Source organism: Aptenodytes forsteri, unplaced genomic scaffold (genome assembly GCF_000699145.1).
Source record: "Aptenodytes forsteri isolate BGI_AS27 unplaced genomic scaffold, ASM69914v1 Scaffold319, whole genome shotgun sequence".
Taxonomy (NCBI): domain Eukaryota; kingdom Metazoa; phylum Chordata; class Aves; order Sphenisciformes; family Spheniscidae; genus Aptenodytes; species Aptenodytes forsteri.
The window spans coordinates 264,670-274,919 of NW_008794715.1; the positions used below are offsets into that span (position 1 = coordinate 264,670).

At 37.8% G+C, this 10,250-nt stretch overlaps 1 protein-coding gene across 1 annotated transcript; it reads left to right on the forward strand.

Annotated features, from left to right (window-relative positions):
• The first annotated feature begins 156 nt into the window (after nt 1–156).
• CNIH4 (cornichon family AMPA receptor auxiliary protein 4) lies at nt 157–6,990 on the forward strand. The gene is made up of 4 exons (XM_009273839.1): nt 157–241; nt 1,320–1,432; nt 6,053–6,193; nt 6,790–6,990. Exons 2-4 carry the CDS (start codon nt 1,365–1,367, stop codon nt 6,815–6,817), a joined length of 237 nt encoding a protein of 78 aa, XP_009272114.1. The 5' UTR covers nt 157–241; nt 1,320–1,364; the 3' UTR covers nt 6,818–6,990.
• Nucleotides 6,991–10,250: the final 3,260 nt, after the last annotated feature.

Sequence of the window (10,250 nt, forward strand, 5' to 3'; positions counted from 1 at the left end):
TCTACCTAGAGTAGGAATGAGTTGTAACTAATTGAAATATGCTTTTGGCAGATCAGCTGTAGAACAAAACAGTCTACACCGAGAGCAGAGTGCTCTCCCCAACTTATTGGGTAAAAATAAAGCTTTGTGTATTCGGAGTTACCATGCAATTTTTCCTTATCTTGGACTTCAGATAATTACACTATCAGATTTGGAATGTGACTACATTAACGCTAGATCATGCTGCTCAAAACTCAATAAAGTAAATTATTCTTCTTTGCCTTTAATGTGGTTTAAGAAAACAGTCCTTCGTCTTAGCATCACAAATAACAGGGGTGTGATGTATAACTGAAGAGCCTCGATTGGCCATATTTTGCATGTATCCTTTACTTCGGTCTGCTTGTCTTTTTCGGATGCCCATCTTTCAGCAAATGCAGTCACGAAAGGCTGTTCTTCTGACCCTTGGTGCTCTGAGATGGGCTGCTACTCTGAGTTCATGGGACTGAGACTTAACTTTTTGCAGAGCTCTTGAGTTCTGTGCTTTCATTCCTGTAGGTATGCCACACCAAGGGTGTCTACTCATGACTGAACTCTGGGATCCTTATAGGAGCTTTCTCTGATGCTTCTGTATAACTTACTTCTAACCTCTCTTGAACAGTAGAGAATTTTACTGTGATAAGGAAAAGTACCGTTTTAACCCAATCTGCTTGAAACTGATTTCATTAAATCAATGTGGCCTTCCCGCACGGGTGTTCACTTTGATTTAAAGGTATTTTCTTTCTTAATGTAAGAGACAATGCTACAGGATACTATCAAGCCAAAAATGTGTTATTGCCAGGTGCTGACCCAATTTAAGTGTGTCAGTTTTCATATTGATTAACTTTCTTATCTGTTCCAAGCCTGAGGGTGTTTGTACGTGCTGTGTCTGTACAGATTTTAATTATCTGCCTCTGTCATTCCTAAACCCAGTGTTCTCTGCAGCGATTTCAAATGAGCGCTGTGTACTTTCTTAACTCACTGTCTTAAATGCTTGTGTAATATAGTTGTGTGCAAACAGCTGCTGTGCTTCTATCTAGAAATTTTTTGTACACTTAGATAAAGTACCTCTGTTATAATATCTTAGGGCCTGATTTCTGGCTTACTGTGGAATTCATGTGGAATCTGTCTCCAGGTATTAATTTCCCCATATTGTGATGAAATCACATAAATTTTCTTCTTCCATGAATTTTCTGTCTGAGTTTGATACAATTAGAATCAGATGATAACTCCATACAGATCTTTTTTCAGAAAGGAATTTACATTTGTGCATATAACTTTTTTCTTTTCTTCCCTTTTTGCAGTGGGTGGTCCCTGAGGTGATTGGCCATGCTGTTGTAACTGTATTAATGCTTATTTCATTGCACTGGTTCATCTTTCTCCTTAATTTGCCAGTAGCAACATGGAATATATATAGGTAAGTGCAAAGGGTTTTGTGTGCTTTTTTTTCCACTGTTACTAGTTTAGCTTTAAGTGTAGTGTGAAGATAAATAATATGTCATGATGAGATGTTTCAGTTGTGTTCTTGAGCTGCTAACAGTCTTCGGTGGATCTAACTAACATAAAACTCTCCTCTCATTGCAATTAAAATGATAAGATACCCAACGGTATAAAGGGTATGAAGCTTTTGGCCTTTCCTTCATTCTCTCTGGTGCCCAGGAACCTTGATTTGTGTCATTCCCAAGTTCATAGGAAGTAATAGCATGTTAATTGCGATTATGAAGTAGTACTGCAAACATAGCTGTTAATGTTTTTCATGCTGTGCCTACATGCCTGATAGTGATACCAGCATAAAAGTACTTAGGTCAGCATGGCTGATGGTTGTAAAACCGTTGGGCTGTGGTGTTATCCCCCGCACCCTCCGTCATTTACTGTCTTGTCTCTCCCCCTCATTTGCACTGGTTTTGGTCCCCCATCTTGCCTCTTTGTATTTGGAAAGGTTTGTAGACTTCTCATCTTATGACAACTGTCAATGTATTTTGTATACATATTTGGTATACAAAATATACATACAGGTCTTTGTATACTGGGCCGTCCACCACTTTGAAATGGTTTACTTATAAGTAGGGGTTTCCACATGGCGACTTCGGGACTGTCGGTTCAAAAATGTTCTTTTTATTTTGTATCATTTGACGTGCAGAGAATTGAACCTTTACAGGTGTTATGCTAATGAAAACTGGGTGTGGATTTGTCGCAAATTATCTCTAATCACTGTACTACCGGAAGTCCAAAAGACCAAATGTTTAAGATATAGGTATGAAAAACTTGCCTGAAGCTGCTAGGGCTAACTCTTTGCAGGGATGGGTCGAGTTGCTGGTAAAATTAAACAAGATGTTTCATAGCTCTCATTAAAAAGAAGTTGAGGATCCCTTTACTGATAACCTCGTTGTTCTTGGGCAAAATAACCATGCATTTATCGCTCTTGTTTTCTACAAAACTGCTAGCAAAGCCTTCAAATGTTTCTAAGCTGGAGTAACATGAGACAGTATAACTTGTGTGCTTAATAAACAGATGTTGACTAAAGGCACAGACACAGGGATAGTTTTGTTTGGCCACCCGTATGTGCAGCTGTATTATACACTGTTGCACAAAATGACCAGTATTCCCTTTGGTATCTGCTGGCAAGGACGGTGTTTGCATTTGATGTTTCAGTTAGGCTAGGCTGTTTCTACAGAGGCACTAGAGAGAGAATGCCTTTTCTTTGAAGGTTTGAAGATTTCTTGTACTGGTTACCCCTTTGCTGCTTCCTTTTGCTTACTTATGTTAATGTTTAAAGTAGCTACTCGCTTTCCCTTCTAAACCTGGTCAGAGAAATATTGGTCAGATACAATTATTTCTATTCCCACACTTCAGGCACTAAGCTTTGACTGCTGTTTTGAATTGACAGCTCTCATTTTATATTTGTCATACATGGGGTAGACATTCTCAATATCCTAAAATCCAGGATTGTTTCCTCAATTTTAGATGCGCAGTGTAGGCAATAAATGAATATGACAATATGATACTTTGCCTGTCCTGCCACAAGAAATCAAAATGTTAAGCCTGTATTGCTAATCCTGCCTTCTTTCTGAGGATGGAGGAGTTTCACCCACATTAATAGCCTGGAATATCCCATCTATAGTGAAGGAGTTAAAAGTCTGCAAAAGCCAGTGCGTTGTTTAGCATTGTAAAGGAAATCTGATGATTTGGGATAGAACATACATTTGACCCAGTGTTCAACGGACAAAAGGCATGGTAGTCAGAAAACTGGTGGACTGTAAAGCAGTTTGAATACACTGAAGAGAGGAGGTGTCAATTACTAAACTAGGATTAAGTGGGAACAGATGAAGTGTGAACCCGTTATCATGAGCTGCAAACTTCCAGCATCAGCTGAACGTGTTTGAATCTTCTTCGTGTTTTATAGTATTTCAAGAACCGGTTTCTGGAGTAAATGTTGCTGCACATGAATTCAGAAAGGTTTAAGGTTATCATTCTACTCCAAGATGAATACAGAAATCAAAATAATTGTGTTGAGACTGAAGAAGTCTCTGCTTGGTAGTATATCTAAGTGATAATAGAAAGGTAAGATAGTAATCCCTTCCCCTTATTCTCTGTCCTTCCAAACCTGCTTAATCTTGATGAGTAAATGGTACAGTTACAGGCAGTATTGGCTTAATTTACTAATTGTCTCAGTGATTTCAGTGAGAGTAGAGAGGTTTTCTGTGAGAGGGGCATCAGAAACAAATCCCTGGGAAGATAAATTGGTCAAAAACAGCATCAGGGAAGACTTTTAAAGTTGCAGCATGTTTATTGTAACATCCTACTGGCCCTTCTTTTTCAGCATACTCAGATGCTCGTTTAATTTGGTTTATTTTTTGCTGAATTTTGTAGTGTCTTATACAATCTCCAGTGAGACATAGTTTTGTCTTACATTCTCCTTGTTTTAAAACTAGATACTGAAGCACCTTATTTGAAATCTAATCATATTTCAAAATAGTTTTTTTTTAGTTCTTAAATATTTCTTAGACCTGCTACTTTTTAAAAGAAGCAAGAATTACAAAGGAAATGTTGAATGTGACTATACAAAAAGAAAGCAACTCTTTAAAAAAAAAAAAAAGTGGAACACTTCCCTCTTCTTCTTTGTTATATAGAAATGCTTGAGATAATAGGTCAAAATAATGTGATTCTTGTCATGTCTAAGTAGATCATACCCCTCTTAAAACTGAAGGAGTTAAAAAAAAAGTAAAAAAAAAAAAGTAAAAAAAAAAAATCTTTAAAATACAGTGAAAATTCTGACCAGGACTATCACATCCCTTACAAAATTGTGTAGAAAGGGAAATGTCTAAAGGGAAATGTCCTGTTGCTGTGGCAGCCGTTTCCACTGAATGGAGATACTGGAGGCACTAATGTGTATCTGCATTAAAGCTGACAGCGTTCTTGTTCTGTGTGGTTTTGCTGCAGAAATTTTTGCTGTTTAGAGTACGACAACTGGCGTGAGCTGTGTTTGTCAGCATTTAGCATCGTTGTGTCCATGACTACAGTTCCTTAGATGTATAATATAAGCTGTGCTGGCTTGTGGGTCTCTTGGAAAAACTACCTCCCAACTTCCACAAGCTTTAAGTTGCATCATTTAAGTGTTGTTGTTGTTATTAAAAAACAAAATTAATACTACCTTTATGGCAATCATATCCTTGAGATGTAAGAAAATTATGTGCTCTATTTCTAGGATAAATTGGTACAGGCAACTTATATTCTTCCTTTTATTCTGATAAAATGCATTACAATTCCATTAAATGGACAGTAATTTGTGTTATAATACTAAAAATAGAACCATCGCTTAAAACTTCAAATTTAGAAGAGACTTTCAAACTGTAACTATTTCACATGAACTATTTTTAATGGGACATAATTGTCTGTTATTAATCAAATATGCTGCAGTGCTTTTTAATGCCTCTGTGAAAGACAGACAAATACTGCGGCCTTTTTTTTTTTTTGGGGGGGGGGTGTACTCCTGCTGCTGCTAGAAAACTTGTTTCTTGTTCCTATTATTGAAATGAATGCAAGAGGTGGGGGAGTGCCTTTTGGAGTACAAGTGGTGCCATTCTTCAAGTATATAAAGAAAATCAAAAAGCGTTCTGAGACCTTGCTTTTGCTCCAGGTGTAAGACCGGGAGTTAAATTCCTGTGTAGAAAGAGTATTATTCCAGGAAGGTAGAGCCTGTATAACATTTAAGTGAAATAATAACACTGTTCTAGGCTGAGCTCAGCTGGAGTGAGAACTTCATGTGCTTGCATTTGCTCTCTTGAGAAATGCTTAAGACAAAAGAACATGCTGCTTGTTGAATTTTCACAGGACATAAACATTTGTTTTCCTGGTTTTATTCTTCCTTTTGCTTACGTTTCACTTTGTTTCACTCAGTTTTTGTTCTTATGTGGGTTTGGACAGCAGTACTTAACTTCTTCAGTTCTGCCCCATCTCTCATCCCGTCAGCCTCAGTGTCTCTGCTGCGATAACGCAGGATGGTTGTGACAAAGATGGGAATCATACACAGATCCTTTGTCTTGTCTTATGCTATCTCATTTTGACCACTGGAGTTTGTGATTATCTATGTGGGGTTTTTTTGTAAATAAATCACTAATTCACAGCTAAACTAATTCTTTTCTAGTCCCTTTCATCTAATGTATCTTTCCGCTGTGGTTGGACGTTTCCTTCATAACACCAAGTAACCACGAACAGCAATTAAAATGAACTGGAATCGGCTATTACCTGGAAACTCCCGTGGTTATACATGGGAAGCTGGGCTGATGCTTTTAGTACTTCTTGTTCTCTTACTCTTTGTTTGTGGGTTGTAGTGGCAGAGATACGCGCAATATCCTGAAACTGAAATAGAATTAAAAAAGAGCTCCCTTATGTTGAATTGTGAAACAACTCTTTAGATGAAAGTCCCTTCTGTGCCAGCTCTCCCCCTCCCCTTCCCCTGACACTCCCTAATGCTTTGATGACTATACTTCTGTTGGCATTGTTTTGTTTTTTTTTTTCCCCCCTCCTAAACTTTCAGGTACATTATGGTGCCAAGTGGAAACATGGGGGTATTCGATCCCACAGAGATCCATAACCGAGGACAACTGAAGTCACACATGAAAGAAGCCATGATTAAACTAGGCTTTCATCTGCTCTGTTTCTTCATGTACCTTTACAGGTTAGTTTCAAAAATTGCTCCCAAGGAATAAAGGAATTGTCTGCCAGCTATTTTTATCTCCTCTATTCTGCTAGCGTAATTGCTGGTATTCGTGTCTTATCTTTTTGCATCCTGCTAAGCCTCAATAATATATATTTTGACAGCTATCTGCAGGCTCATTATATATATGCCTTTATTCTTTCTTATCAAACATTGTTTGGAAACTCGGACTACTCCTTAATCTCAAACCCACTGTAAGTACAATATAAAGAGTTATAGGATTTCCACACCTAGAATAATTAGCCTATTTAGAATGGATATCGTCTTGAGGACCAAGTTTATTTTACAAGTTCTGTTTTAGAAAATAAGGTTGATCTGGCTAAGTTAGCAATGGATGAGTTCTGTGATGGGGCCACTTACTACAAGATGGAAGAGGTACTGTTCTTCTACTGCAGTAGTACTTCTGCAGTCCTTGTCTTCGTGAGCAAAGCACAGAGCATAGTTGCCTTGACTTTCTATTTCAGAATCAAGTGTAGTTCTCTCATGAAAGCGATAGCTGTTCCTACTTGCACATGCTTCAGTAATCCACTGGTATCATGTTTTCTGTTTTGTCACAGTATGATTCTGGCTTTGATAAATGATTGAGAAGTTGAAAAAGAACCATTAGCTGCCAAATTGGGTCATCACTCCAGTGACTGGTTGTGGAGCCACAGACACCTTCCGAACATACCTAATCAGTGTCATCATGCAGTATATTTTTCCTCTTTGAACAAGAAATATTTTTCTGTATTTTTAACATAAAATATTTTCAAAAGACATTGGATTTGTGTAGCGGTTGTTTTTGTTCCTTTACAACCCAAACTGCTGGAGCTGCTGCTTCTGTAAGGTGAAATCCTTGCTTACAGAACTGATCTCATAGGAATTAAAAGAAGGGAAACCCATTTTAGCAGCATGGGCTAATAATAGAGGTAGTTCCAGAACAAATTTAAGTGCAGCTCTGATGTCTGCTTCTTACTGGAAGGTGTCAGGACGTGCCTCTGGCTGTCAAGCCGTCCTATTAGAGCCTAGTTTGAAGCAGTGCTTGGAACACAGATTTCGAAGTGGAACAGCAGCACAGCTTGCATCTTTGTGTCAGTGGTTTTTCCAGCTAAAAAGCAATGGAATAAAAGTTATGCTTTTCTCCCTTTCCCCCTCTCCCTCCAACAACCTATATGAAGTCTTGTGTTTGGATGGATTAAGGTCCCTTTGGTGAAGGGGACACTTGCATGCAAGAGTGAAAAAGAGATAAATAAGAAACATGATTATAATACTTGTTTTTTCCCTTCAACTCCTATTTTGTCATTGAAATATATCATAGACCTCCATACAAAGTAAACATCACATTGCACCAGGGTTGGAGTTGGTTACAGAGCAAAAGACTATCTATCGGCAGTCGCTACTCCATGAACCTGCTGTTTCCATACCCGGTCAGGTGAATCAAGAGTAGGTCTAGCTCGGGGAGGTGGTTTGGTAAACCATAACCCAGTTATCCCAATTCTGATGTGACTCTGCTTCAAAGACACCAGTGTGTCTTTTTGTGTGGTTCTTGCATCAGTAATAAGTATATAAACCTGACTTGGTACCCTCACTGTCTTTACATTTTTTTTATAGGCGCATAGAAACTGTTTCAAGAAACTAACACATCAAGTGAAACATGTAAACTACAGTTCTGTAATTAAGTCCTAAAATTTATGAGCTTTTCCTTCTTAAGTACTTGTTCTTTGGTGTATAACTGTAGTGAGCAGATTGTTTTCATGGCCAGCAGTGAAAAGAACACTGGAGCTTGATTTCTCTCGATACCTTGTGTTCAATGTTTGTTCTAGGAAAAGTTTGGCTTTAAAATTATGATGGATGGAGTCCAAGTTCAGCTGTTGCAAAGATGAAAAACTGCTGAAAACTATGCTCATTAGCCAATAACTAGGGAAATAGCTACCCCAGCTGCATGCCACTGACTGCTTGGCACCACAAAAATCAAACTGCAGAAAGTACTGCCTTATAAAGCTGAAACCCAGACACGATGTAGGTCTGGAAAAAGGAGAGCAAACTAAAAGAGGAAAGTCAGTAACTTTTGTAGCAGCTTAACTTAATTGCCTACTATGTATCTTATTTGTACGTGAAAAAACATGCTACGCATACATTGGGTTTTATCTATTAGAATAAATGACAGAGTTAGTAAGCTGCTTGAGTTAAATCCTTGCTGTAGTGCTAACAGTAGATAATTTCATTACTGATGTTTCACACTGAGGAATGTGATCATTAATCTGTAAGTCCACCACTTAGACTAGCAGCTTTATATCTTATTCTAAAGACATGATTTTGAGATAAGAGCTTTATTATTAATGAAAATGTTTGTCAGATACATTGTCTTCAATGATTTCTAACTACTAGCACTTCAGAATTACAGTGAAGATACTAGATAGGGTAGACCCATTCCCTAATGGCATTGGTAAAATTTATCACTCGCTGTGAAAAGCTTCTATTCCTCTCTACTGAGGGAAGTGTTTCTTCAGAGATGGGAGCAGGACAAGGAAGGATAAGGGAAAAGAACAACATATCTGAGGAAAAAAAAAAAAGGGAGGGTAGCATATGTTTCAATTTATATCCCTGACCTAGAGGGATGTTATTGTGGATTCCTCCCCGCTTCCTTCTTCGAGAACGAATTATTAACCATGATAGACCAACAAAAACACTCAGATATGTTTTCTAAGTGGTGGTTGTCAAATATTAAACAAGCTATACTTTTATATGAATGCAAACTTCCCACCCCACTTTTTTTTATACAAATAAATTCTCTGTTCATTCATATCTAAAAAAGCGTTATAATAGTTGTAAAAACCTCAGTAGCAGGCTCCAGAGACTACAATTCTGCTGAGTAATTACACTGGTAATTTTGAAGCTTTCCTTACTGTACAGGCTTATTTCCTGCCTTTACAGAGATCTTCACAGAGCTCAGTGTCAGCAATAGGAAAAATGTATTTGTAATTGCTAAAAATGTAGTTCATTAGCTGGAAATGGGGATCCTACAGTCATCTATCCCACAGGACATCCACAGAGCGCAGAAGTTTTACAGTAGTAAAAATCGAATCAAACTCCCTACTTTCTGGGTCTCGATCAGGGGAGAACAGGGTAATTTAAATCCAAGCTTACTATACAGAATTCAAGACAATTACAAACGTTAGACTGATTTTAAATAAAAATTCACCTAACTTTATCACTGTGAATCAGTGAGAGACCAAAACAGAGATTCCCTCCTATTCACTCACCAGAATGTATTTCCCCTGTGGAACTGAGGTATCCAAGTATAACTTCATGAGGGGACCATTAGCTTATCCTTCAGATGATTAGCTATGATTTATAGAAAGCTCTTAATCCGTGAAAATAAATCTGAAGTTGGCCTACAGGGATTCTAACTTTTAACCAAGGTTATTAAGCTCTTTTCCTTACGTACAGTCTAGAGCCTAGTCAGCTTGCTAAGATATTAGTCGTTCCACAGTTTTCAGAGAGATTAGATAGCTGTTATAGTACTGCACTTGGGAGGGGGGGATTAGTTAAAATATGTACGATAGCATATTTCCCCCTAATTAATCATTACAGTTACAGACTGTTCATTATTTATCTTGTTTTATTGAAGAATATACTTACCTCCTCATTCTAGTGAACTACTGTTTTGTTCTAAACTAGTTCTGTATTGTGGAACATAGTAAATCAGTGGGATTAATAGTATGACCACTAGTCCTAAGAACAGTTCTACATGCAGGTTAACAATCAACCTGAAACCCTGATAAGCCCATAAAAGCAGATCTTTACCTGTTCAGTACTGGCATAGCTTTAATCTAATCCTTTTTCTCACAAGATGCTCTCTAGAATTTCATACAAATGGTAAGAAAAGACCGTTTTTGCCTCTGAGGATATTATGGTAACGATGAGATTGGCGGTGGCGATAGAAAAATTTAGGCTATACTGACCACCATGCAGTTATCAGTACATTAACTGCCTTATCTTTGGCAGAAACCTTAGAGGCATACAAACTTCAGTGGTT